The 27588-nt window shown below is 44.3% G+C and overlaps 1 protein-coding gene across 5 annotated transcripts; it reads left to right on the top strand.

Annotated features, from left to right (window-relative positions):
• The first annotated feature begins 292 nt into the window (after nt 1-292).
• Nucleotides 293-18225, top strand: EOGT (EGF domain specific O-linked N-acetylglucosamine transferase). 5 transcript variants are annotated; one of them, XM_071439375.1, is made up of 17 exons: nt 293-1100; nt 1560-1606; nt 2438-2667; nt 3016-3116; nt 3704-3812; nt 3899-3993; nt 4840-4944; nt 6024-6130; nt 6669-6772; nt 9244-9336; nt 10013-10084; nt 10558-10644; nt 11731-11799; nt 12614-12675; nt 13688-13807; nt 14763-14865; nt 15236-18225. In XM_071439375.1, the coding sequence occupies exons 3-17, from the start codon at nt 2458-2460 to the stop codon at nt 15380-15382; spliced, it is 1584 nt and encodes a 527-aa protein (XP_071295476.1). In that variant the 5' UTR covers nt 293-1100; nt 1560-1606; nt 2438-2457; the 3' UTR covers nt 15383-18225. The 5 variants fall into 5 exon arrangements, with proteins under 5 accessions (XP_071295476.1, XP_071295475.1, XP_071295474.1 ...); XM_071439374.1 differs by having other exon boundaries at nt 2443-2667; XM_071439373.1 differs by having other exon boundaries at nt 293-1076; nt 2443-2667.
• Nucleotides 18226-27588: the final 9363 nt, after the last annotated feature.

Consider the following 27588-nt stretch of genomic DNA (forward strand, 5'->3'; position numbering starts at 1 on the left):
CTGTGAAAGGAAAATATTACTTAAGGTAGAAGATACCAGATATAGTTGGAATACAGGTACAGATGGCAGTAGAAGTCTTGCGGTACCGTGGATATTTATGTACGAGGGGCTGGTTTATTTCTAAATGCACCGCAGCGATGGGGTTGTGGATAATGTGAAATTCAGACTTATTTCCTTTATTTAGGGAAGCGGTCTCCCTGCGGGGTCAGCGCCGCGTTCTCTCGCAGGTTTCCGGCTCGGGCTGAGCGTTTGTTCCTCCTTTCCCACCTGGGAACGAGGAGAGAGGAGGTCTGGGCTGTGCGGGAGGGTTCAAAGCTCTTCAGTGTTGGCGCCTGTGCCTCCCCCGGCGCTCGCCGCTGCGGGAATTGGGTCACACCGGAGGAGGCTGCGGGCAGGGGCAGGGGCGCTGCCGTGTCAGGGACAGCAGGGAGGCACCGCTGAGCCTCTGCCCGTGCCCGCGGCCGGCCCCGGCCCCGCTGCTGCTTTCCTGGCCTGGGGGGGACGCCTGCAACAATGGGGTGCCGGAGCCTGCGCTTCCTGCCGGGCCGCGGCAGGAAAAGGCCCTTTTCCTCCGCATCCTGCGCTCGCCGCTCCCGGGCCCGCAGCGCTTAATTTCCGGCAGCAGAAGGAAGACGCGGCTGCCTCGCCGCTGCTCCCCGCGGGCAGGTGCCCTCGCTGCGGGCCCCACCTGAGCCGAGCCGCCCGAGCCCGACCCGCGCCCGGCGCTGCGCCTCCGCCCCGGCCCGGCGGCTCCTCCTTCCCTGCCTGCCTTCCCTCCCTGCCTCCTTCCCTCCCTGCCTTCCTTCCCTGCCTGCCTTCCCTCCCTGCCTCCTTCCCTGCCTGCCTTCCCTCCCTGCCTCCTCGCCCGGCTCCCGCCGCCCCGGGCGGGGCGGTCCCGGCGGTGCCGCCCGCTCCTCCCTCGCACCCGCACGGAGCCCGGCGGGGCCGCGCCGAGCGCTGCCCCCGGACATGAGGATTGAGGCCGGCGGCGAGCGCCCAACAGGAGCAGCGGCCGGTCCCGTGGGCCGCGGGGCTCCTCGGGGCCGGCGGGGCTGAGACACGCGGTGAGATACGCGGTGAGATACGCGGTGAAACACGCGGTGCGATACGCGGTGATACGCGGTGAGAGGCGATGCTGTGCCGGGGCGGGGCGGCCGTGGCGGGTCCAGCGCGGGTGTGACAAGCGTGGGTCAGGCGCCAGGTCCGAGCGGGCCGGGTCTGGGTCCGGTTCTGGGTCTATCACGGAGCCCAGCACGGCCTGGCTCGGGAGGCCGGGCACTTCCCCAGGTGACAGCGCCCAGGGGTGGGCAAGGGCCGCGTGTTTTGAGGCCACGGCCGGGTTTGTGATGGAAGAGGGGATCCGTGTGAAATAGCCCGTGCCCCGGCTGTGTGCGGGGACAGGGAACCGAGAGCCGGGTTAGCGCAGTGCCCGGGCTGGGCCAGCTGCTCTCCTTGCTGGGAACGTGTCCCTAGAGCAGGACAGTGCCCCTAGGAGCAGGATACTGAGGAAATCTCCTTTTTCAGGACATACCTAACTCCACCTTCCTCCCCCGCTCTAGGTTTCTGTACCTGGGAAAGCTGAAGCGGTTCCTCTCAAACCAAACAGGTAAAACTACTTGTATCGTAGGAATTTTGCTAAAGGCTTCAGTTGAAAGCAAGCATGCAAATTTTAGCAAATTATAACGCCAAAAAAGGTGGAGTTTAGATATAGGCCATACATTTCTTTTCCTCAGGAAGTTTAATGGTTCAAAGCAGGGGTGTTAGATGAGAAGGTTGTATTAGCAGGAAGGAATGCAGTCAGCTTTAGGGTATAGAGATGTGTGGGCCTGTGTGTGTGTACATGTGTATATATATAAATACACTTCTATTACATATAAAATTATATATAGAATATAGTCAGTAGTCAAGTTTCTTTAACATGATGTTAAGCACTAAAAGCAGGCATCGTGTAAGACTTAGCTGTGGCCCTCTATTTGTGTCTGCCTATTTTTCCCTCAGCCAATTATTAGTTCAAAATGGAGAATGTGTTTTTTTTCATACTTATTTTAAAACTAAAAATCCTTCTTTTCTCACCCCTCCCCCCAGCTCTTGTACTTTTTTTCCCTTCTCACTGGATATTACATGCTCTATACTTGGTTTCCACACTGAACTCTCAGGATCCCTTGGCATTTAGCTAAAGTAAACACACCCATTTTAGCTTGACTGGGAGTTTGTAGTGCATAATAACACTCAATGACTAATGATTCAAAGATAATCCTGAGGTTGTGCAGTCTGGCCTCTCAGTGAAAGTTTGGTCTTCACAGGAAAAAGAAACCACCCCAGAAATACAAGTACAAATTCTTCGACTGTATGTCTGACTCTGACTGAATTTTGTCCTGTGTTCTTGAAATGCTGCAGATGCGTTAATTTCTTTTTGTTTTCTATTTTATTTTAAAAGTACAGAACTCACAGGTTGCCATGTTTATGTTGCTTGTGTTTGGATTGCTACTGCAAGAAATCCTGGCTAATTCCCAAGCTGAAAATCCTACTGAATTCCCAAACATTCAGGAAGAGCCATTCTACAACTACAAAGCCATCAACTTGCCAGATGAGCACATCCCCTACTTTCTGCACAATAACCAGCATGTTGCTGACATCTGTAAGCAGGATCCTCTTTGCCCATATAAAGTAAGTTTCCTTTTTTCTGTTTGTTTGTTCAAATGTCCTGTTGGGGTGATTTGTTGCAGCAGTTAAAGATGGTGGTTAATTGGCCTCCTTGCCAATTAGTCAGGGAAAGGATTTGTCTTAGAACTTATAAAAGACAAGAGTAACATTGATGTGCATGTGTGACCACTTTGGAGCCTCTGCTGTGCATGAGGAATCTGGGTGTTGTTTCTCAAACTCTGTTTGAAAACAGACCAAACCAAAAGCCTTTTATGCAAGATTTATGAGCAAGATGTCATTTAAAAGCTAACTTACTTAAGTCATTTCCCATTTTCCTGTTGCAAAACCTGATTCAGTCATTCTGTGTTGCAGAAACACTTGAAGAAACTAAAATCCTGCTGGGGTTATGAGAAATCTTGCAGATCAGAGAACAGGTTCAGTTACCCAGTGTGTGATTATGTTGAAACTGGGTGGTAAGTTTAATTTTAAGTGTCTACTGTACACTATGGTAAAAAAATAGTGTAGTGCTCACTTTGATATAGCAGTGAAGCAAGCATTATTGTAATATTTAGAATTTAAAGTGTGATTTTTTGTGGACACCTGTATATATATATATATATATATGTATATATATATATATATATAATGTGTGTATTTATGCATAATGAGCCTTTCAACACGATTAAAAAAATTAAACTTTTTAAGGAAGAAAATACTGCTAGAAATGCTTCCTCCCAGAATGTTTTCATTATTCTGATTTAGCCTTGAATTCAGAGTCCTAAAATAGCTGTATTTCCTTTCTTAGCTTTAAAAACAGAGGAAAAAATGTAGAAAAAAATATGTAGCCTTTTAGGGGAGAATAGCTTTAAATTAAATTGTCATTGATGTTTTCACTTACATGCAGCTGATAAGTGCTTCCTGTTTTGGCATCTTAAATGCCAATAAAATAACTGGCTGGTTCTTCTGTTCCACTTTCAGTGGAAAAATGTGATCTGTTGAAGTTATTACTAGAATTGAGCAACAGAACCTTGATTTGTTTCCTCTTTCCTTCACACACCAGGGCAAGTGACATTGAGACAGCCCAGCAGATATTCTGGAAACAAGCAGACTTTGGGTATGTTCAAGAGAGGCTCAGTGAAGTGAAAACCCATTGCAAGCCTGCAGCAACAGTAGGTATTTCTGACAGATCTGATGCTTTGCACTTGTTTTTAAAAGTAATTTTTGCTGTTGACAGGATTCTACTTGTTCTTAACAGGGGGATTCATCTCTGACCTGCTCCCAGTACCTTCAGCATTGCAGAGCAACAAACCTGTACATTGATTTACGAGCTGTGAAGAGAAACCACGACAGGTCTCTGATTTGCCTGGGTTATAGCAGAAATGGGATGGCAGGGAAAAGGATTTGAGAATTGATTTAACAAAGCTGGGTTGCTTGTTGCTAGGGGTTTTACTGTTTTTACTTTTTCCTGCCTGCAGTTTCACTGCTGATCAGAGGCTTGCTGCTGAAGCCCTGTAAAGGTTTGCCCCTCTTCTTTGCTGGCTGCTGCTGCTGGTGTAAAAAGCCAAGTTCTCACTTTTATGGAAACTGGATGAAAAAACCCTACCAGTGGTGCTGGTGTGACCCTCTGACTTGTCTTTGAAGTCAGTGTCTTGGTCTGGTTCACGAGTGAGACTGACATTACCCTTCAGAATGGGTTTTGTCATCATCACAGCCTGTCCTGAAAGCTAATTTAGACAGTGCTTTTAGCTGGCAACTTGTTTTCAGGAAATTTGTTCTTACATCTCACTCCTCATGTGTCATATAAAATCCTTGGGTAGCAGAGTGGGTTGTGAAATCTGAATTTCAGTAAGAAATTGTTAGAAACACAAGAACTCCAATCAGTGATGGTCCTGTGAATCATCACTGTCATGAAACAAAATTTGATTAAATTGCTCATGTGGGTATGTGTAAATAATTCTTACTAACATTCTGGGTGTTATTAAGTGCTGCTTTCTGAGATGATGCCTACACCTTCAAGGACACCACTATGGTTATGTGGGGGTTGTGAGAAATTCTTGATTTACACTGAGGAAAATACTTAAATTTTAAATATGTGTGAAGTGCCTTGCTGAACTGAGACTAAGCAGCACTGGCTTGAGTGGGTAACTGAGATTGCAGTTGCACAAAAGCTGACAGACTTTTTCTAATTTGCGTTAGATTCAAAGAAGACTTTTTCCAGAAGGGAGAAATTGGTGGTCATTGTACCCTCGATGTTCAAGCATTTTTGGCTGAAGGTCAACGCAAGAGCCCTCTGCAGTCTTGGTAAGAATCTCTTCTCAAGGCTGCTTCCAAGCTCACTTGCTAATTATTTTTTATTTTTGTCATTGGCATTACCAGCTGTGTGTAGGGGATTTCATACTGAGGAAAGACCTGCTCCTTTTGGGGTCAGTTTGAAAGTTGATATTGGTAACCTCTGGTAATTCCACCTCTGCAGCAAGTCTGAGCCACACTGTGTGTAATTGTGTCCTGCCTCATTTGCAGCAGCAAAACATGTGAAAACACCTTGCAATTGGAAGTTGTAACCTGTTGTAAGTTGTAACCTCCAGGTGTTTTCTGGGCAAGGTGCTGGTGCTGTGCCTGGTCTGGGTGTGGAAGGGGTCACTGTTTTCTGGTGAGGTTCCCACAGCCCTTGGTGAGGATGATGTGGGTGTGTGTGGGGTTCCCAGGGAGCCTGGCTGGGAATGTGAGGTGGGCTGAGTCCACAGGCTGAGTAGGAAGTGCAGAGCATCACAGTGTGCATGTTAGCACTTCAAAGCTGCCTTGCCAGTTAATTGATGAAGGAACTGCAGCCATTAAGGTGCATATAATAATTCATTCTTATGCTTTGCTTGTATTTTCTTTTTCTTCCCCCCATTTTTCATTGATGTTTAATTTGAGTCAAGAACTGCTGCAGAGGAGGAAGACTTTTCTCCTCTACCTGCTATTGTCATCACAGCTGCTCATCCTTGTTTAGATGCAGGAACAATAAATACTGCCTCTACATTCATTATTCCAACCAAAGCATGGAAATCTCACTTAAGTGTCTCTGGCAAGGCAGATCAAGTCGGGTGAAGCCACAAATCCAGGTTCTGAGGCTCTTTGTTACATCCCTGCTGCCTTGATTTGGAGATCAAAGGTGCTGCTCACTCTCGAGATCAAAGGCAGTGTTTAACCTCTAGAAGCCCTGAAGAACATTCCATTATAATTTCAAATCATTTTAATTGTCAGACTCCATCAGTTTTCAGCAGTCCTGTTAACTGAAATGGACTGGAAGGACAGGGGCTAAATCTGAGACATAAGGGAGTACATTTGTTTAAGTGTGTTGATGTCAAAGCATATTCTGTGTGATTGAATCTTTCTAGGTTTGCAGAGCTCCAGACATTCACTGCATTAGACTTCAGGCCTCTAGAAGATGGGAAGTGTGACATTGTTATTGAAAAGCCAACATATTTCATGAAATTAGATGCAGGTAATTGATATCTTTAGTTTATTTTTTTTTTGTTTCTTTCTCCTCTGTTTCATGGACATTTTTGTGCACCAAGAACGAACAAGAGAGGACCTGAGGGATGGCTTGGGCTGTGGCTGGTGTGAAAGTGCAAGTTTGTCCTGTGGTTCCATGGACAGAGCTTCCCCCAGCCCCACTAAAGCAGAACCAGAGTTGTCCTAAGGCCACTTCTCATGTTTCCCTGTGCCTGACTGGTCTGTGTTAAAGCAGGAGATCCTTTCACATCCTTCAGAAAGCAGCTGCAGACTCTAAAGACAAACAGCACATGAAACTCATCTTATTCTTTCTTTCGGCCACTCTTCTAACTCTGTTTTCTTTAAAAAAACATGTTTTACCTCATATTTCTTTCTTTGATTCCTTTCTTTTAGATGTTCTTTTTTAGGGTGTATTAGGAGGATTCAAGCAGGGGAAGCTAATATGAAATGCAGGATGCTAACCTGCATAAGCCAATAAAAGTGGAGTGAGTAATGCAGTGTTTTGCTAACAATTCTTTCTTTTTCAGGTGTTAATATGTACCATCACTTCTGTGATTTTGTCAATCTTTACATTACCCAGCATATCAATAATTCCTTCAGTACTGATGTCAACATAGTCATGTGGGACACTGTAAGTCTGCTCAGCTTTTAACATATTTCTGATGGGCTGTATTTCTGCTTTATAGAGGCTCTGAAGGGTTTGGTAGCCAGTCCTCAGCTCTCTTGTGGCCACAGCCATGTGGAACTGATAAATATCTGGATCTTTTTAATGCAGGTGCATGAGCAATGGTTAGAGAACAGATTTTCTATAATAAACCATGTGCTGTTGGAATGCTCAGCTTTGCTAGCACATAGTTATGCCCTTTTTTTGGCGTGGCCTCAAAAATAACCTGATCAGTATTTCTGATCTGTAGCATTTGAAGTTTTAACTGGTTTTTGTAGGTTTTTTTTCTCCTGGAATATTGAAGTAGATTTGCTCAACTGTTTGTTCTATATTTAAAAAGAAATGCAGTCTTGTGTGTTTGTAAATCAGTGATGTGCAGCCTCTAGCAAAGAAAACAACTAAATGAAATCCTTATATATATTAAAAGAGAGTTTAATATTTAATTTCTTTAAGTAGCCCTCTTAGCAGTTACTTCCCTCAGTCACCTCTCACACTGCCATGAAAACACAAAACAAGTGTTTAAGTGGGGCTGTTTCTGCAATGCTGCTGAGTTGAAATCACTACTATGTTTGAGTAATATTACTTTTATTGGACAGTATTTAAGTTATGTAGGAAGGTATTAAACTAAACAAAAAAAAGGGGGAATTTGTAATATGCCAGATAAAGTGCATAATTAGGTCCAGAAATAACAGTTCTTGAATATGTCACTGTCCCACACCTGTTTTGTGATCATAAATTGTTGAGTTTTCTCTCTGAGCATTTAGTGCTAGGACAACTAAACTTCAATAGAGCACTCCAAATATCCCCTGCTTGCTGTTTTATGAGAAACCTGTTTGGCTGGGAGAAACTGGTTTTTTTTTCTAATTCTATTGTATTTTAAAGCTAAAATCGGTGCCATCTCTCAGATGAGTGAGCTCTCTAGGTGTTGCACAGGACCTGTTAAGCCAGCTCTGGTGGCTTTCTGAAAAGATCAGGTGTCAGACAGCATTGCAAATTACTTTGAAAAGCAGCTCTTTGTCTTATATCTGCAGAATCAAATAACTCTTTCAGATGTACCATTCAAAGCAATGCCACACTGTTATCAACTTAAATGAGCATCACCTGCTCAGGCAGCTGGAGTTCATTGCTATGTAAAACCAGGTGATGGCACCAGTCAACTGCTGATGAACTGTCTGTGCTCATCAAAAGGTGGACTTGAGCTTATTATTCATTCTCTCTTTTTTTTTTTACTTGATGTAATTAGGTTTGGCCATACTTCCTACCTACTGTTCTTATTAAAGAGCAATGCCCTTAGATGTAGGTTAAACAAAGCAGAAAATGAGTAGGAATTCCAGTGGGTGTTGGTGTGCAGATCACTGTGAATGCAGGGAAGAAATGTTTATAAAGCACTTTTAAGGAGAGCAGAGAGGGTTAGGAAGTGGTGCTTTCATCAGTTCTCCACTTCTAATCTGGGAGAGCAGTTCTTGTAATACATGGCCAGAAGGGAGTCTGGATTGTAAAATTTATTAATACCTAATGGCAGAGCACGAGGAAAGCCTCTTGAACCAAAGGAAATCTGGTGCCCTTTAGATTATTTTACATCTCACCAGATATCTCTTCTCTCCTGCTATCACTTGTAGTCCTATTTTCAAATTTCTTATTTAGAATGCCCCCACTTTCCAAGCAGCCTGAGCTGGCCCCAGAGTTGAAGCTTTAGTGAGAATCTGCCCCAGGGCCACTGCGGGCACATTTAATTGCATGGCAAGAGCCAGAGGTGGTGACTCAGCCCTGGGATGAGCAGGAAAGGTGACAGATGCAAGGCAGGAGCCCCTGCTGATGGCTCTTGAAAAGTTCCCCACAGAATGAAAGTTTTTTACTGCTCTGTACAGAAACCCCCAGGTGTTTCTTCCATCAAATGAGATCGTTGCCTTCAGTTTGTGATACAGGTGCCATATGCAAGTGACAATCCCAAAACAGGCAAATGCAAAACAAGCTTGTTGTGACTTGTTACCTCAAACTTCAGGGCTGCACTTGAATTCCCAGGTGGTTTTTGGTTTTTTTTTAAATCTCAGGAGTTGAGATTCAGGCCTCTCATCACCCCTGTGTGTTTGTGATACTTCAAATTTAACTTGTGTTCTGTTGGCTCTGGGAAAAGTAATTCTCACTCCTAACTCAGAAATTATAATCTGCTGAAGCAATTGTCTAGTTTGCTAATTTGGATAAGTTTTTATTAAAAATTAACCACCTGAGAGGTAATTTGAGTTACCTGCCAGTGCAAACACAGAGTTTGGTGCTGTGTAATGTCTGTGTTCTGCACTAGGCTGCCTTGGGTCCTGTGGTGATGTTGCACATATTAACTGTATTAAAACTCATATACAGGACCTGTAAATCATGAAGAGAAATTCTAATATGCATTTTTGTAATTGTTGTGCCCTTGTTTTTTTTTGCTTTCCTCCTAGAGTTCATATGGCTATGGTGACCTGTTCAGTGAGACATGGAAGGCATTTACTGACTATGAAATAATTCACTTGAAAACTTTTGACTCTAAAAGGGTATGGAATTCTATATTTTCTTTTAATTCGTGGTCACTAGGGAGCAAATATGACAACTTCTCAAGCTTCTTGCAGTAATGGGTGCTCCAGAGGAAAGCATTAATACTTTTCCATTCACGTTTAATTTGTGTAATATGAGTATTCTACCTTAGAAACAAGAGACAGAAGTGTAACCTGATTCTGTGATGTGTCTATCCTTTCTATAGATGGACCTAACTTTTGTGTCCTCAGAGGTGGTATTTATGAATGGGTTTGGCTTCTGCAGGACACCCAACTGAAGTTAAGGATTTTCAAATGATTTTTCTGAGGTGTTTCTTTCCCCTTGTAACTCTTGGCATTCCTGCTGCTTATCATTAAAAAAAAAAAAAAAAACCCACCAAAAAATGCATCTATCCAGAGCTAATTTCAGCCTCCTCAATCTATTCTAAACTCCCTAACTGGTTTCCTTCTCTTCAGTCCATGTTTCTTCTGCCTGGAGGCGTTTCCATCACCCCTTCCCACACTTGCACGTCCGGAAGGAGAGCTCCTTTGGGATCTTTGTTCTGTTCCTTGGCACAGCCCAGGCAGCTGGGCTGTCCTTGGCAGGAGCAGTAATTGCTGCTCGTTAGGAGCAGGGCAGGCAGTGAATGGGCTGGGGAGGAGCAGTTGGGGGTAACTCCTCGTGGTCCCCTTCCAGGTGTGCTTTAAAGAAGCCGTGTTCTCTCTGCTGCCTCGGATGCGGTACGGATTGTTCTATAACACCCCTCTGGTGAGTGCCTTTATCCTCCCATTCCCACCTGGAGGGCAGCATCTGGGCTGGGGAATCCCTCCAATATAGTGAAATACACTGCACTGAAGGTTCCAGCTCCAAACAGGAATGATCTTCCCTAAAGATTGGGAATTTAAAGTTATTCCAGCTGGTTGTGTGCAGCCTCCTATGTCACAGCTCAGGAGGTGAAAATTATTCCCCTTTAATGGGTGGGCACTGTGAACTGACTGGTATTTTTGCAGAGCACAAGAGCTTAAACACAGTCAGGCTTCCCTGAGGGCATTAGCTCACACACTCAGGCTCTAGCACTAGTTATATTTCCTTCTAAATGAAAGTGCCACTTGTGATGCAGTGAATAGCACAGTGCATGACACTGGGCTTTTGTTCCACAAGAATGTTAAAAACCTGATCACAAAGCTCAGTTTTCTGAGTGAAATAACTCTGTATATTAACAGTTCCTTTTTTAATTTCAGATCTCCGGCTGCCACGGCACGGGGCTGTTCAGAGCCTTTTCTCAGCATGTGCTACACAGATTAAATATCACCCAGGAAGGACCCAAGGTGTGATAACTGCATAAAGCAGCTGCAGTATGGAGCTGGTGGCTCTTGCCAGGGAACAGCAGTGGCAAACTGAGCCCAGTGGGGAATGGGGGTGTACCTGTGTACTTTTTGTCCTTTCCTGTGGTGTTTAGGGCTTGGGTTTTCCCAGTAAAGGCCTTCAGAGAACATTTGTGTATGTTTGTGGAAGTTGTCCTTATGTCTTATTCCTGTAGGACAGACTTTAGAGCATTCTCCTTCCAACCTTAGGGTCTCATCCCTGCGTCCATCCTCTGTGCTGGAGGCCTTTGTGTCCTTCCTGGTTAAATCAGACACGAGTTCCATGGAGCAGCAGTGGGAATCCCACAGAGCAGAGCAGAGCTTGCCCTTTATCATCCCCCTTGGATACTGCTGAGCTGGGATCAGAGCTGGAAACAGAGGAACCTGCTCCTTCCATGCTTGCCCAGCACCATCTGGCTGCTCTGGGCTTCTCTGCTGCTCACACTGAGGGTTTCTGCATGTTGCCTTGGTGGCCAGGGCAGCTCTGGGCTGGTTGAAGAGTCTGCTGGAGAGAGGCCCACAAATTATTGCTGAGGGGCACATTCAGAGCTCTGCACAGGCATTTAGTTATGCTTCTCCTGCTGACACTAATGGGAGCCATGCAGTTAAATCTCTTTATTTCACTTGGAGCGCTCACCCCTGTGAGTCCAATTAATTAAAAGAGGTAAAAGGAGGAGCTGTTATAGAAGTAAAATATTTTTTTTCCCAAGGAACTTGTGCACAAGCCATCCAGAAAGCTGCTTTCCTGCTTTCAAAAACTGCCAGATAATGTGTAATACAAAGGCTCTTTTGTACTGAATAAAAGAAATCTTTCAGAAAATATTTAGTTCTTGGTTAATAATCCAAATTTCACAAAGTTTTTGGTGCTTTGAATCTGTCAGAAAATACAAATGTGCATTTTAAGGTGGTTACACCATCTATTTATTACATGTGGAAGGAACATATTTAGTTGCTCAAATAATTGCCAGAAGTAATAATGGAAGAGTTTGGGATTGTTTTTCTTGTGAGGGCTGCCTCTTAGCTAATACACTGCTGCTTCTTTCTTTTTAGGATGGGAAAATTCGAGTCACCATCCTCGCCCGCAGCACAGATTACCGGAAAATATTAAACCAGAATGAGGTGTGGTCCTTTGTGTCTTTAAAAATATTTAGTAGAAGTTAAATTTCGCTTATTGGGTTGATTTTTTTTTTTTCAGGTACAGCCAAGACATCTATTTTCTGGCAAATCTTGGACAAATATGTCCAATGTTTATATTAATTTGTTCTGAAATGTCTTCTAGGCAGTCTCCATTTCTGTACCCCAGACACTGAACCTTGCTGCCCTTTCTAAATATCCAGTGGAAGACTACAAATATAATACTAAAAGTATTTCCTCTGAGCAAACAGACACTGCAGATCTTCTGATAAAATGAAATTATTTCACTTTCAAATTATTCCTTTTATTTATAGCATGTCCAGTGTTGAAGTCTATCCCTTTGTAATGCCTACAGATTGAAAAGCACAAGCCCTTGTTTGTGCACTCAGAACACAATGAATTTTCATATTGATTTATGTTTTTGAATCATGCAACTTCATGGACTTGTGTAAAAGCTTCTTTCATGGTAAAATGATATTATTTAATGCTTTAATACCTGCTTTCATTCTTTACTGTTAGAGCCTGACAAAAATGAACTGGGATTATCATCCCCACCTTTTGTAGGGAGAAGCTGAGGCTGGTGTGATGCGGCAGCTCAGTGGCAGAGCAGACAGAGCCAAAGATTTGTGCTTTTTCTGCTGGGCTGTCCTCAGCTGATGCCTCCACTGCTGCACAGAGTTTGTGTTCTGGTAAAATGGCAAAGGCAGAAGTTGGTTTTATCTTCACCAGGTCAGGAGTGCAAGGGAGCAATTAACTGAGGGAGGACACCAAATCCTTGTCTTTTTATTATTCTCCCCAGCTTGTGAATGCTTTGAAAACAGTGTCAACGCTGGAGGTCAAGGTGGTGGACTACAAGTACAAGTGAGTTGGTGCAGGAGGCTGGTGTGAGCTCCTGCTGCCTGGGGCTGCTGCCAGCTGTGTCTGTCCCAGGGCCAACCTGGCAAAATCCCAGCACTGGGAAGGAGCAGTGCTGGGGAGGTGGTGGAGCACACCCATTCCATGATGCACTGGTTAGGGGCAGTAGGCTCAGGTTAAAGCTGAATGAGCAATGAACAAGGCTGGAAATCCCTTTTGTGCCCTCTCCCAAGGCCAGCTGTGTTCCCATCACCTTTTTGCATTTTGCTCTGCAATAACCGTGCTAAAAGAGGTTTCTCTTCTATGATGTCGGTGTCTTATTTAATATGAGCCTTAGCTTGGTAATCAGTAATAACTCTGATTATTTGCTGCTCTGGTGGCCCCTGAAGACACCACCTGAGGTCAGTTTGTGGTGCCAGGTGTAGCAGGCACTGTGCCAGGAAGAAATGGACTGAAGAAGCTCCCAAACAATGAATGCCTGTCCCAAATGGCAGCAGCTCCACCTGGAGCTGTCCCAAATGATGCAGGAAGAGTGAGAAACAAGCAGCACTGAGACATTCTGACCAAGCAGAGACAGTGGGAGGATGTTTATTTGTGTATTTTACATTACACTGAGTGCAGTTCAGAAACAGGTCTTTTATGCTGGGTTTTTAGGTTTTGTTTGGGGTATTTTGTTCTTAGTTTTTGGGGTTTTTTAAAGTGATGCATTTTTTTAAAGGCAAGTAAAAAGAAAAACTCTTAAACTTACAAAAACTTTAGGTTGACCAAAGTATTTTTGAAACAAATTCTTGTGAAGTTTTGAAACCTGCCTGCATTTCTTTTACTTCCATGCTGAGTTACTGCTGGCTGCAGCATTTGTGATCCTTAGCATTGCTCCTTGCAAAATCAGTTCTCTCTTCCAGTATTCCCTTCAGCCACTTTTGTGCTTTCCCCATGTTCTACTGGGGTGGTGGGGTGGATAGAGCTGCCACATCACCTTTTTTTTTTTTTTTAACCACTTTTGTTGTGTTGTCTGCAGGGAGCTTGAATTTTCAGAGCAATTGAGAATTACCCACAACTCTGATATTTTCATTGGGATACATGGAGCTGGCCTGACCCACCTGCTCTTTCTGCCAGACTGGGCTGTTGTCTTTGAGCTGTAAGTCTGTTTGTCTGTCCTTCCCCTTCTCTTGCACACACAGCTGCTCCTGTTTGTTGCTGTGTGTTAATGAAGCCTCTCCCTTCCTGGTATTTGACCATCAATGTTTGTCTTGAGGCCTTGTGTAGATTTCATATTTGGCAGCCCCTTCTCCTGGGGATCAAAACAGAGAAAGCTTTCATTATAAAATGCAGTGTAATTATATCATACAGGCTTAGCCTGTGATTTCTTCATCTTCCATGGTACAAATACAATGGGGAAATGGCAAACAGTGAGAAAACCTCATTGCTCAGTCTGAGATCTAAGGATGTTTTAGTGATCCAGGTGAGCTGGTTATGTGCATGTCCAGGGCTATTATTGATATGAATTGATTATGTGCTGGCACCCCCCTGGGGGTTTTCATATCCTCCTTTTTCTGCTCAGGACCTCAGCACCAGCTTGCTGGCCAAGGTCAGTTCTGTATTGTTGTGTTTTGCCTACATTTCTCTTGTAGCTTCCTTTTAAACCATGTTCTATCACAAAGTAGGGGTGTCAGCAGACACTCCAATCTACAGAACAAAGCAGAAATCCAGAATGCTTCTTAGAAGGGCTCTGAATTCTCCATCCTGGGAAATTCTGCTGTGGGAAGGCTGCAGAACTGGTGTTTTGCAGCATAGGCTTGGCTCAAGAATGCTTTGTCCAGTCTCCAAAGAAGTTCAGAAACTCAGGGGTTGTTTTTCACATGTCCAAGAGCTGCTGCAGCTGGACAGGGACATGTCTGACCTGCAGATGTGCCTCAAGCTGCCTCCAAGGCCACATCTGGAGAGCAGAAACAGCCCTTGCTGTTGTTTCTGAATTTGTCCATGGTTTTGGTGCCTTACAGCTGGACAAGAGACATTTCAGTTTTTTCCTGTTTCACCCTGGTAACCTCAGCCTAACCTCTGTGGGTAAATGTGTTTTTTCTGCCTGTCCCTAGATACAATTGTGAAGATGAACGTTGTTACCTGGATTTGGCAAGGCTGAGGGGCATTCATTACATCACCTGGAGGAAAAGGAATAAAGTATTCCCTCAAGATCAGGTAATGGTGGCCACACTGCAAGGGTGGGGTGCTGGAACTGAAGGACTTCACAGTTACCCTGCTTTACCAACCTATGTTCTGGTGTTTGAAATATGATATTCATTCTTTAGGCCAAATTAACTTCCCTGTTAAGATTAAGAAATCATTTGATATTAATGGTTGAGGGAAGAAGAGAAATGAAATTAATTGGCCATGAACCATTCATAGCATGGCTGTTATGCAGTTCCTTTGCTGGTTCTTTTGCCTCAGAGCAGATCAGTGGATCAGAAATAATAAATTAAAATGGCAGATCCTCAATTTTTTCCTTGCTTCTTTGAATGGAAGATGTATTGATCTTTTCTGTCTAAAAGTTCTTATCTTGTTTTTCTAGGGACACCACCCAACACTGGGAGAACATCCAAAATTTACAAACTACTCCTTTGATGTGGAAGAATTTATGTATTTGGTGCTTCTGGCTGCAAATCATGTTTCACAGCATTCAAAGTGGCCATTTAGGGTAAAACATGATGAATTCTAAATTAGACTTCTGACTGAAATACTGTTTTTGATTAATCACAGAATGGCCTGGGTTGGAAGGGATTTTAAAGCCCATCTCATCCCACCCCCTGCCATGGCAGGGACACCTCCCACTGTCCCAGGCTGCTCCCAGCCCTGTCCAGCCTTGGGCATTTCCAGGGATCCAGGGGCAGCCACAGCTGCTCTGGGCACCTGTGCCAGGGCCTCACCACCCTCACATCAAAGAATTTATCCCTTGTATCCAATTTCAACCCACTCCCTGTCAGTGTGAAGCCATTCCCCCCTGTCCTGTCACTATATGCCCATAAAAAAATAAATTTCCCCCCTGTGAGGGAAATAACCCATTGTTCATTTGTCAGACAACTTCTTAGCACCATACCTCTACTTTATAATTCCTTTCTAATCTGGGAGGTTTTGATATGTAAAAACTATTTTTCAGACTATTTCTGGTTTTTTTTTGCACTGTATTTCTACGTTCCAGATTCTGAAATGCTCTTTATACAAAGACATGTCCACCCATTTCATGTAAGGTTTTCTGGGGTAGGTTTTCAGCAGACACTGCAAGCTTCTGCTTTAAATTTAGAAACATTTTCACATTAGAAAGCACAGTCTTATGACTTTGCATTTAAATATAAACTTTGACTCTTGTCCCTGTAGTTATAAATGCTTCAATACAAGAGGTCTGTACAGTAGGTTCAGTCAGTTTTCTGTCTCAGAGCAGGTAAATACTTTCTTAAGTGAGTACTTAAAATTTCAGGTGATCTGGATATTTCCTACTTTTTCACAAAAACCAGCACTCTGCATTGGAAAACTTGAGCAAATTGGAATAAAACTTGATTTTTTTGAGGATTCTAAAGGGAATGGCTTTCTAGTTTTTTTAAGGATAAATGATAAAATGTGTAGAGTCTCTTTCAGCTGCAGCTGAAAGGAGAGGAACTGATGAGGAACCTTGTTCTTGGAGTTACTAAAAGCCTAATTTTTAATATTCTTGTTTCCTCAAAATGTTGAAGAGTTAATCCAGAAAACTTTTAAATGAAATCTTTCCAAAGCCAGTAGCACAGTTCACTGTTTTCAGTGAAGGGAATATTAAACCAAAGCTGAGTTCTTTTTGAAATTCCCCCTGAAGCTGGGATGTTCTAGAGGGCAAAATAAAGGTAGTATTTCTTTTATCTTAAGTGGGGCCAGAAGGATGTGTGGAAGAATCAAGTTCAGTGAGATAAAACCCTAGAGTTCTGTGTTAAATTATGGATTTTTGGGGAATGTATCCCCACACTGGACTTGCAGTTCAGCCACACAGTTCAGGTGGCTCGAGGCAGGCACACATTTGTGTGGAAAAGCAGGAGAGTTCTGGTAAATACAAACATTTCACTGCTCTAATTGTAGATGGTATTGACTTCCCTTCCCCAGCAATTTCACAGAGTGTGAGTGCATTTACTGCCCTGTCTGTGCTGCTAGGGATGAGTTACTGTAAGCACAATTTTCATATAGATCCCTCAGACCTGAATCAGTGCATGGGGAAGCTGGGTAGAGCTGAGACCTTCATATATTTTGTGTATGTGGTGCAATTCTTCCTGGAGAGTGTTGTTTTACTGAGGGGAAAAAACTGTTTCACTTTAAAGGACCATAGAAGCAAAATTGCACTTCTTAATATGAGGTGGGGGGGAAAACAATCCCTTGAGCAATACCCTCTCCTGAATTTGTATGTGTCTGTTGGGGTTTTTACCTTGTGGGATTTGTATAAAACTTAAGCCAGTAAAATGTCTGTGTTTGAATGAAACCAAGTCAAAGGAAAGAAGACATTTAATTATGAACTGTGCACATAATTTTTTTTAATAAAAAGCTTTCTAAAAAAAAAAAAAAGTGTAAAATTTTTGGTAGTTTGCCAGGTTTTAGAGGCAAATGTTTTAAATACTATTAATTGCATGGAGCCACATGTCTCTGCTTTCTCCTGCCATGACAGGCTGATATTCTGGGGTCCAAAGTGACATCCAGGTCTATTTACTTAAGAATCCTTGAGAGGTGATGCTGCCATCCTGCACTGCTGGCTTTAGTGCTGGGCATTTGAAGCTTGGTTTGTGAAAATCTTTGTATATATTTAATTTCCTGTGGTGCAGGTGATGCTGCTGAAGGCAGTGGGTGAGTGCTGGAGTCTGCACAGGAGCAGCTAATGAGGAGCTGCTCTTTCAAGTCATCACTAAAACAAATGGTTGAACATATGTGTGGAGGAGAGGCTGCAGGGACCTCATCCAAGGGCAAAATATCCTGCCAGCATTCACTAGTTTCAGCAAATTTGAGTGCAGGGTCAACAGTTGATGGCCAACATGTTATTCAGCCTTTATGGTTTAATATTGCTAGGATGAAAAGATTGTTTGTGTTGATTAACTTTTCAAGTAGCACAAAATTTTCTTGGCAGCAGAAGGAGGTTTGGTTGGATTTTTGGGTCTTGCCAGGAAATCCTGAGGGAGTTTGGACAACAGCAGAGCTCTGGATTGTGGCTTGAAGAGCATCTGGACCATCTTGGTCTGTCTGGAAGTTGAAATTTGAGGGGATCCATGAGACTTTTGGGCCACTTCATCTCTAGGCAGGATAAAGCTCTGGGTTAAGTTTTCCTAGCAGACCATAGGAATCTTGTTCCTTGCTACTTCTGATTTTTTAAAAAAAATTTTTTTTGGTCTCTCCAGTTTACCCAAGTTTAGAGTCTAAGGGGCAGCTTGGCATCAGTGTGATGAATTCAGTTTTGGGACTTTGTGTAATGTTGCAAGTCCTGAATGCTTTTGGGATTACCTGTGTTTCCTGTGCAATGTAAACCAAGAGCTGGATTTGGAATAAAAAATAATTTATGGATGCACGTGGTTTCTTTCATTTTTACTTCAGAATTTGTCAGATGTAATTTCAGTTTTTTTCTTTGGAGAGTTCTGTGGATGTTGGGTAAGTGTGAGAAATGGCTTGTGATGGGAAGGTGGCAAATCAGCATTATTAATCTTAAAGAGTCTGATGATAAATATTAAGGCAATACATTTTTAAAAGCCATTAACTAATAATGGGATTGTTTAATTCTTGCTGTTAATCTTACCAGTACCATTAATGAGATAACTCAGGCTTTAGCATATCTCTTAATCCTAATTTTTTTTTTAAGGAGAAAACCTGAAGAAAACGTTCTCCTTGCGAGCTTTTCATGTGCTCAGAAGGGTAAAGTGTTTGACTTCAACACTGAAGAATTGTTTCAATTTTCAGTGTTTGCCTTAAGTTGAGCTCTTACTTCCCCTCCTCTGAACACCCGTTTCTCATGGATTGGGCTTTTTGCCTGAAATAAATGAACTGCTAAGGAGCCCCCTCTGGCTTTGGCTCTGAAATGGCCACAGAAGGTTGGGGTTTGTTGTTCAGCCTTGAACTCTCCTCATTCTTCCCTTTCAGGTCCTCACCTCAGGCCTGGGTGTGCAGGTGCTACTGATGCCTTAGGATTTTAGCTTTTATATTTTTCAAATCCTGTACTGCATTAGTGTATAACTCTAAACTCCATATAGAGTGTTAACTACTGTCTTCACATTTTGGTCAGATAAAACAATCCCTCTAGGCCTGAAGCTCAAGGACACCCAAAAGTGAATTGGGGAGGAGTAAACTGGGGAGTAAAATATGTAAATGAACCAAACTCTTAATTGTCTGAAGAGCCATCATCCATCTTGGGTACAGCCCCTCTCTGAGGCTTTGCCTGCCCAAGGTGCAGCTATTGAAGGCCTTTACTAAATATCTGCTTTTTTCTTTTAATCTTGTCTAGCCTCTGCTCCAGGGAGCCACTTGTCTCAGGCTGCAAGTGCAAGGTGTGGCTGGGGGTGTGTGTTGGTGTGTGCTCTATTATCTGTTAGAGTGGGGCATCATCTGCTGTTAATGGGCCCCCTGTAAAAACCAGGTGGGGCAGTTTTTTATTCTCTCCCACAGCCAATCCTCCCTCCAGGACATATCATTTGTTAATGGGCCAGTGAGTGTCCCTGCATGGCTGATAAAATTCCATCATCCCTTGGGGAGATGCTCCACCCTGGGGAGGAGCCAAGCATTCCTACCTGGATCCAATCTGAGGTTTGGGACAGCACAGCAGCCTTTGCCCAGTGCATTGCCAGAGGAGCAGCTTCTGCTGCCCTGCATTGCCAGAGGGAGCCCAGGCCCATCTCCAGCAGCCCTGGAGCTGCAGAGGAAATCCCCCCTTGTGCAGGATCCCTGCTCCAGCAGAGCCACAGCTGGCACTGCAGGAGGGCTGAGCCCCCATGGGATGGGGCTGTGCCACCCCCTGACACACAGGTTGTATTCTGACTCTGTCAGAGGCTTCTTGTTGATGTTTGTACTACTACATTTGTATTTTTAATTTTCCTAGTAAAGAACTGTTATTCCTATTCCCATGTCTTTGCCTGAGAGCCCCTCAATGTCTAAATTATAATAATTAATTATAATAATTAAAATTATATTAATTTGGAGGGAGGGGGTTTACATTTTGCATTTCAAGAGAGGCTCCTGCCTTCCTTATCAGACACCTGGCTTTTCAAACCAAGACACCACTCCAAGCCCTGCTCAGAAGGGGTCAGGTCCCTCCTGGGTCAGTGCCAGGGCTCAGCCCAGCCCAGCCCAGCTGCCTCACCCAAACCCTGCAGTCTGAACTGTGCCAACAGCACAGCTGAAAGCAGCATTTTGTGTTTGAGGGGAGAGAGAGGCACGCAGGGGATGAGAGAGGAACAAGTGTAAGGTTTCAGATGGGTAAAACAGGCAGAGAGTCATTTGCAAGCTTGGAGCTCAGGAGCCTTCTGAGAATGTGGTTATAAATCAAGTGAAATGTGTGGAAACCTTGTTGGGACAGAGCCAAAAATGAGAGGAGTGAAAATATCCATGTCACAAACTGCAGGGAGGTGCAGGAGGGGGAAAGGAAAGGGCCTGAACTCCCTTGGGTCTGAGCCAGGAGAGGGGAGCAGAATCCCTGACCAGGGGGGCTGGAGAGAAGGGACAGGGCTGGAAAACTGGGTGGTGACCTGGGATTTGTGCTGGAGAGATGAAGGAAAGGGCATGGGGGGATGGAAGGGGGTGTTGCCAGGCTTGGGTAGAGCTGACAGCACATCCACAAGTGTAATCTTTTACTGGCTGCTGTCCTCTCTTGGAACACTGAAATATTTTTAATAATATGATGATATAAAATACAAAAATAACCTTTGTACATCAATATAATAGAATAAATAATATATAAGTATATGTAGCATAGCATTAAATATTTCTTATTACCATTATCTTTTGGATGGGTTAATAAAACTCAAACAACAAATTATCTCTTAATTCCTTTATGTTTTCTTGATTTGCCTCCCCTTTTCAATCATTCCATGGCAAATCAAAAAGGAGGAGAAGTAGGAAAAAAAAAGGTAAATTGCACTATTACTGAGAAAAATTTGTTTTGAATATGTATAACTTCTACAGTGGCATTGTTCTTTTTGACTTGGTTTTTTTTTCAAATCAGATCTTGTTTTGGCCTTTAGAAAAGTACTTATTAATGTAGTACACAAAGTGCATAGAGCTTTTGAGTAGAGGGTGAGAAATCAATTGTCTGGAGCTCAGCTCCCCCATCACCTGGGAACAAAAGAGTGTCAGAAATGTTAATTTTGGTTGCCAGGTGTCTGAGGGTTGGGTTTGTTGAAAACTGAACAAAGGATGACGTTCAACCAGGATTTTAAAAGAGAAAGTTGAGAATGTATCAGTTATTTTCTAGATTGAGCTGATAATAGAGTCGAGGTTGAATAGAAACAGTCTCAGTAAAGAAAACATACAGGAAAAAACCGAAATTTTACCAAATCAATCATCACTGGTAAAGCTGATGGAGATGGAGAAAAGCTGATTTAGCTGATGACTGATGGAGAAAAGGAGGCTCAGGGGGGACCTTCTGGTTCTGCACAGGTCCCTGACAGGAGGGTCAGGCTCTGCTCCCAGGGAACAGGGACAGGAGCAGAGGGAACAGCTTTAAGTTGTGCCAGTGGAAGATTAGAATGGATATTAGGGAAAATTTTTCACCCAAAGTTGTCAAATGTTGGAAGGGGCTGTGCAGGGAAGAGATGGAGTCCCCATCCCTGGGGGCTGGACAGACACACAGGTGTGGGGACATGGCTTGGTCGTGGCCCTGGCAATGCTGGGGTACAGGCTGGACTCGATCCCAAAGCTCTTTTCTGACTTGCAGACTGCACAATTCCACGCTCATCATTCTCATTCCAGAGGCTGAAATCTGCTGGCTCTGCCCACTCCCCCCTGGCTCTGCTGGGGCTGTGCTGGTGTCTCGGTGCTTGCAGAAGGTCACCCGGCCCCAGAGCCATTCTGGCAGGGGACAGCCTCACCTCGGGGTCCCTGCAGCCTGGAAATGGCCCTTGCCTTGCAGGGAGCCCCTGTCCCGGTGCATTCTAATGCCCAGGTAGGGCAGGAGAGCTTTCTGCACCTATTGTAGCAGAGTGCAGTAGGTGTCACTAGAGCCCTTCCCAACGAGCAAAGGGAATCTCATTTCACATGCAGAACCTGCTCACCGACGACAAAGCAACTGCTCCTGCAGTCATGGTTTTGTTTTTCCTCCTTCCTGTTTGTAGAAGCAAAAAATTAATCCATGGAGATTTTAGCTTTTAGCCTAGGATGATTAAGATTCCATAATATTGGTGTATTTTTCTTCAGTTTTTCTTTTCTTTAGTTGGTGCTGGAAAATAACCGGGTAATCTTTTGTAACAAAATCCTGCTCCATGTTCTGTTCCAAAACCACTTTGTGCCAGACTGTCACCTCTCAGTAGTTAATGCAATTCCTGTTTTGCTGCAAAGTCTTGATTTTCACTCATGCAGCACATCACCCAGCCACGCAATGTATCCTGCACCTTCCACTGGCTTAATCACTTGCACATGCACCTGGTGCCATGGAAATATGAGCCACAGACACTTGAAAAATAGTAAGAAAATATTGAAAAATGATGGAATTGTTATTCTGTTTATTTTTAAAAAGCAACCACCACGAAGACAGTTGTTTTTAAAGAAAAAGATTTGAGTTCTGCAGATTGCCCCCTTTCCAAATTTATCCCCCAGCTGGTCACTAAAGATGGGATTGGTTGACTTTTCTTTGCAGCTCTGGGAAGCTTTGAGCTGACAGAGGGCTCTGGCTGCCCAGGGAGGGCTGTGGTGTCCAGCATTATCCCTTTGCCTTGGCTCAAGCCAGGGGAGATGATTTGTCTGCCTGACATCTGATCCACAGCTTTCAGCAGCTGAGCAAAATAAAAACAAGCTGTGAACGTTAATACAGGGTAGGAATTGTTTGTGTTGCCATGCGAGAAGGGTGGAAAGCAGGTGAGGTTTGTAACATGATGGAAGTGCTGAAACAAGGCTGATGTGATGCAAGGTGTCCCTCGTCAGCTTTGGGGGTTGAGCCATATGTGAGGAAACACCTAAACTCTCATTTTGCTTTCACTGATGCACTGCTGGGTTAATGGTTGGACTCAATAATGTCAAAGGTCTTTTCTAACCTGAAGAACACCATGGTGACTAACACCAGAACTGTCTGGTGGGCAGATCCTGTGGGAAGAGGAAGGCTGCCATGGACAAAAAAGGTCAGTAAATGACTGGACAGTTCATCATCTCTCGGCCATTCTCCATGGATCTGTGTCAGGTGAGGATCATGGACAGACCCTGAATGTGCAGTGAAGTGTGGGCAGCTCTGCCTGTTTGGCATTTGATTTGTTGTGCAACTTGCAGGTAATTAAAATCCTCATCATGCTCACGTGTCGGGTGTAGCAACCTGCCCTGGCCCTTGGGACAGGCAGGAGGGGACTGAGGGGGCTGTGAGGGACAGGGAGGGCTGGCTCTGCTGCTCAGGGCTCTGGGAGGAGCCTGGCACAGTGAGAGGGCAGTGGTGACCACAGTGGCCATCACTCATTACCCATCCAGGGCTCTGTGCACAGCAGTCAGCAGCACCAGGGCGTGTGTGGTGAGCTGACAGCTCCCAATTGTTTCCTCACCAATTACTGCAGCCAGGCCTCGATAGCACAATGAAATGTGCCTCCTACCCATCACTTCATCTCTGTCACGCTGCCTGGGTGTTCTTAGTTTGTTATGACTGGGAGAACTTCAGCGGCGTCAGAAAAATAAGCAAGCCTGTCTCTGGTGTGAAAGGCTTAAAGACAGCGTGGATGCTGTTAAATGGAAATGCCTCAGTCCAGATGAAAATGTACATGGAAAGAAAACCTCACAGACCAGCTGAGCCCACTCAGCTCTGCCTTCATTTGGGACCCAGTGGGGGATGAAAAGAGTGGTTTCTTTTGCTAGACATCTTTATACTTAGTAAAGTATTCAGCCTTTCTTATAATTTATTCATTGTGGTCTAGCATAGTCTAAAATATCAGCCCTTCCCTCTCTGTCCTTTTACATAGGCATTTTTGATGCCTCTTAATTCATTATTTAAGTAGCCTGTGTTCTGCTTTACAGAGCACCCTCCTCCCTGGTACCTTCACGCTCTCAGTTATTTGTGGATCCCTGTCAGCAGCTTTCCAGCAGGGAAGGAAAAGGGGCAGGGTGGGATGCTGATCCCCCAGCCCTCATCTCCTGCACCTGTCACTGTCACATTTTCTGGAAAAATCCCTTCGCTCAGGGTTTTGCTCCTGGGAAGCTGAGAAGCCTCAGAGAAAAAGGAAAACAATTATTATCTGATTTGCTTCTCCTGTGTTTTGCTGCTTTGGAATCTGGTTGGAGATTGTTCGTCCAACTGGTGCTTGTTTCATTGGTTTCATGTGAATTGTTTTGACTCAATGGCCAATCATGGCCAAGCTGTGTCAAGACTCTGGAAGGAGCCATGAGTTTTCATTATTATCTTCCAGCCTTCTTAAGTATCCTGTCTCTATTCTTTAGTACAGTTTAGTATAGTATTCTTGAATATAATACCATAAAATAATAAATTAGCCTTCTAAGAACATAGATTCATCATTCCTTCCTTCCTCTGGGAACCCTGCAAATACAAGAGCACCCATCCCAGCTCCCCTGCTTGGGGAGGAGCAGAGAGGAGCAGGGAGAGGGGCTGGGCAGTGAAAGGAGCAGAGCAGCCAGAGCTGGAGTGCTGCAGCTCCAGCAAAGCCCAAGGATGTGCTGAAGTGATGCCCCATGTGCTGTTTTGAGACCTCACAGCTCCCCTGGGAGGGAAAGTGGCTCAGTGGCTCACACTTTTGGTGTGGTGGAACCCTGCTTCTGCTGGTACCTGGAGTCCCCCTCCTGGGACTCTTTGAAAATCCATTTGTGCATCACATCCCACCCTGCAGAAGTGTCTGGTGAGAGCCAGGGGACCCCTTGGATGGAGGTGCACCTGGAGTGCCAAGTATTCCCTGTCTTGTCACTAATTACAAAGTTGGATAGCTGTCAACAGGAACATTTGCAGCTGAAAAACGAGTCTGTGCATTGTGAGGTGTGAGCGAGGCTTTGATTGGAATTCTTGCAGCAATCTGTTTGCTCCCTGGGCGCGGCGTTTGAAACGCTGCCAAGTGTGTGATCCCTGAATTCCTGGGGTAATGCCTGCATCCTGCCAAATGTGTGATCCCTGAATTCCTGGGGTAATGCCTGCATCCTGCCAAGTGTGTGATCCCCCAGATTCCTGGGGTAATGCCTGCATCCTGCCAAATGTGTGATCCCCCAGATTCCCTGGGTAATGCCTGCATCCTGTCAAGTGTGTGATCCCCCAGATTCCTGGGGTAATGCCTGCATCCTGCCAAATGTGTGATCCCCCAGATTCCTGGGGTAATGCCTGCATCCTGCCAAGTGTGTGATCCCCCAGATTCCTGGGGTAATGCCTGCATCCTGCCAAGTGTGTGATCCCTGAATTCCTTGGGTAATGCCTGCATCCTGCCAAATGTGTGATCCCCCAGATTCCTTGGGTAATGCCTGCATCCTGCCAAATGTGTGATCCCCCAGACTCCTGGGGTAATGCCTGCATCCTGCCAAGTGTGTGATCCCCCCAAATTCCTTGGGTAAAGCCTGCATCCCAAATGGAGGCTCTGGAAGGTGTCATGGTCCTGGCGCTGCCTTTCCCTAACAAAAGAAAACTGGGTAGATAGTTCAGTTTAGAGTATTACAACACTCCCTTAAGAAAAAAGAAATAAAGGATAATTAAATTGAGGGGAGCAGACATGTTCCAAACCTCCTTCTTATGGCCTTGGTTGCTAAAATGCCCTGGACATTATCTATTCCATGTTTTTACCATTCCAGACAAAGAAAAAGTTGGGAATATTTGACCTGTTAGTGCATGCTTCAAAGAAAACACTTTCAAATGCTGTGTGGTAAATCAGCTTTACTTACTTAATAGCCACAATGTTTTCTTTTTGAGTCAGGAACTCAGGAGAGAGTCCAGGACTAAAAACCAGAACTGACAACTTTCTGGGCATTTAATGTAAGTTCCATTTTATTTGAAAGCGTTTGATCAGATTTGAAAGCATTGAGTATCAGCTTTGTGCAATGCCATCAGCTGAAGATGCTGCTGTCACTTTGGGGACAGCAGGAGGAAGCTCAATCCCTGCAAGGCAGGAGCTTGTGTTCAGCAGGAGGGACTGAGGACATCCCACATCCCACTGACTCAGTGCTTGGCTAAACACTTCTACCTCATGTTTTGCAAATAATAAACAATTTTGCTTATTTCTGTGGCTTTGGGGGTTTGCCCCCTCCTGACAAAACAGTGTTTGCTTGTTCCCATATTTACTTTCTCCCAGCTCTCCAATATCATATTTACACAGTCAATACTCTTCTGCTGGCAGATTATTTTTAATAGAGCGCTTTATTAAAGTGTCTTTCAGGAGAATATTTGCACTGCAATGCACATCAGAGCACTGCTGGGTGAGAAGGGCTTCTCCTCAAAGCACCAGTACAGTCACTGCCTGACCAAATTTTGTGCTTGAACATTTAGATGAAGGAGGATAAAAGGAACTTCAGATCCTGTGTAGGTCCTTGTGCAAATCTCACCATGGGCAAGGTCTTGCTGGACACCGACATGTTGAGAAGTAAGTACAGCACATTCCATGCAGCTTTTTTGTCCCCCGGAATATCTTTCCATCACTTGTAAATTCCTGACAACCAAATAATTTAATTTTTTTTTTTTAATTTTCCTTTTTCTCATTACTGAGAAGAAATCCCAAGTTTCCCTCCTTTGAGAGGAAGTGTCAATTAACCTCCAGTATGTTCTGTCACTCTTGGAGTTAACCAGACCCCAACTGCTTGCTTTGGATGTTATTTTTTGGTTTTCCTTTGGAATTTTGCCTCCAGTCTGAGATGGGGGGTGGTGGCTGGCACTGCCCACACAGAAACCCCCAGCTCATCTCTCCAGGGATTTCAGTGGCACTGAGATTACATGAGAGGAAGGCTCTGATGGCACTGGGGATGAGGACACTTCTGCTCACCACTCTCCCAGCCAGCACTCCACTGAGAAAAGTTTATGCAGGTCTGTTGTAAGCAGCTCCATTTAATTTTGCTCTTTTTCACAATTAATTATCACTGGAGGCAGTGAATTAAAATCCTCATGTCTATGGAGGAGTAGGGCTGCTCTGGGTGTGTTTATTTTTCTATATGTCTGCTCATGCATATTTCCTGGACCCCTGCAATTTTCCTAGCTTCTCTCTGCTACTTGACATTTATTCTTTGTGTACTTTTCCATCTCATTAATTTATTAAACATCAATGGTGATGCAGGTCTTTGATCCACTAAAAAATTAACCACCCGTGCCTATCTCCTAACCAGTTCTTGAGCCATGGCAATATTTCCTCTCTCCTGGATATTTTGGCTCAACAACAGACCCTTGCCAGTGCCTGTGCCTGAGATGATTTTAAAGATCATGTGATTTTTTTTTTTTTTTGGGGTTTCTTATATTATTTTCAGATTTGCTTGTAGAAAGGTGCAGTTTTGCTCTGTAGAAATGTGTTGTTCAGCAAGGTGTGTGTAACTTTTGCTGACTTCCCAAAATAATCAGCTTTTTTGGCAAGGGAAAAAAACTCGTGGCTGGGAAATGGATTTGTCTTGAGCATTTCTCAAAGAAGGGGGTTAATGGGAAAGGATCTCTGCACTAGCAGCTCTGTTGCTCTCTCCTTGCAGAGCTTTTGGGTGAAACCATCTGGCCCTGAGAATCTGCACTTTCTCTGTGCTGCTGACTCAGGTGATGCTGCACCCCTCCTCTGCCAGGAACTCCTGGGTGTCCCT

Source organism: Agelaius tricolor, unplaced genomic scaffold (assembly GCF_023055355.1).
Source record: "Agelaius tricolor isolate 1412-34295 unplaced genomic scaffold, bAgeTri1.0.p SCAF_14, whole genome shotgun sequence".
NCBI lineage: Eukaryota > Metazoa > Chordata > Aves > Passeriformes > Icteridae > Agelaius > Agelaius tricolor.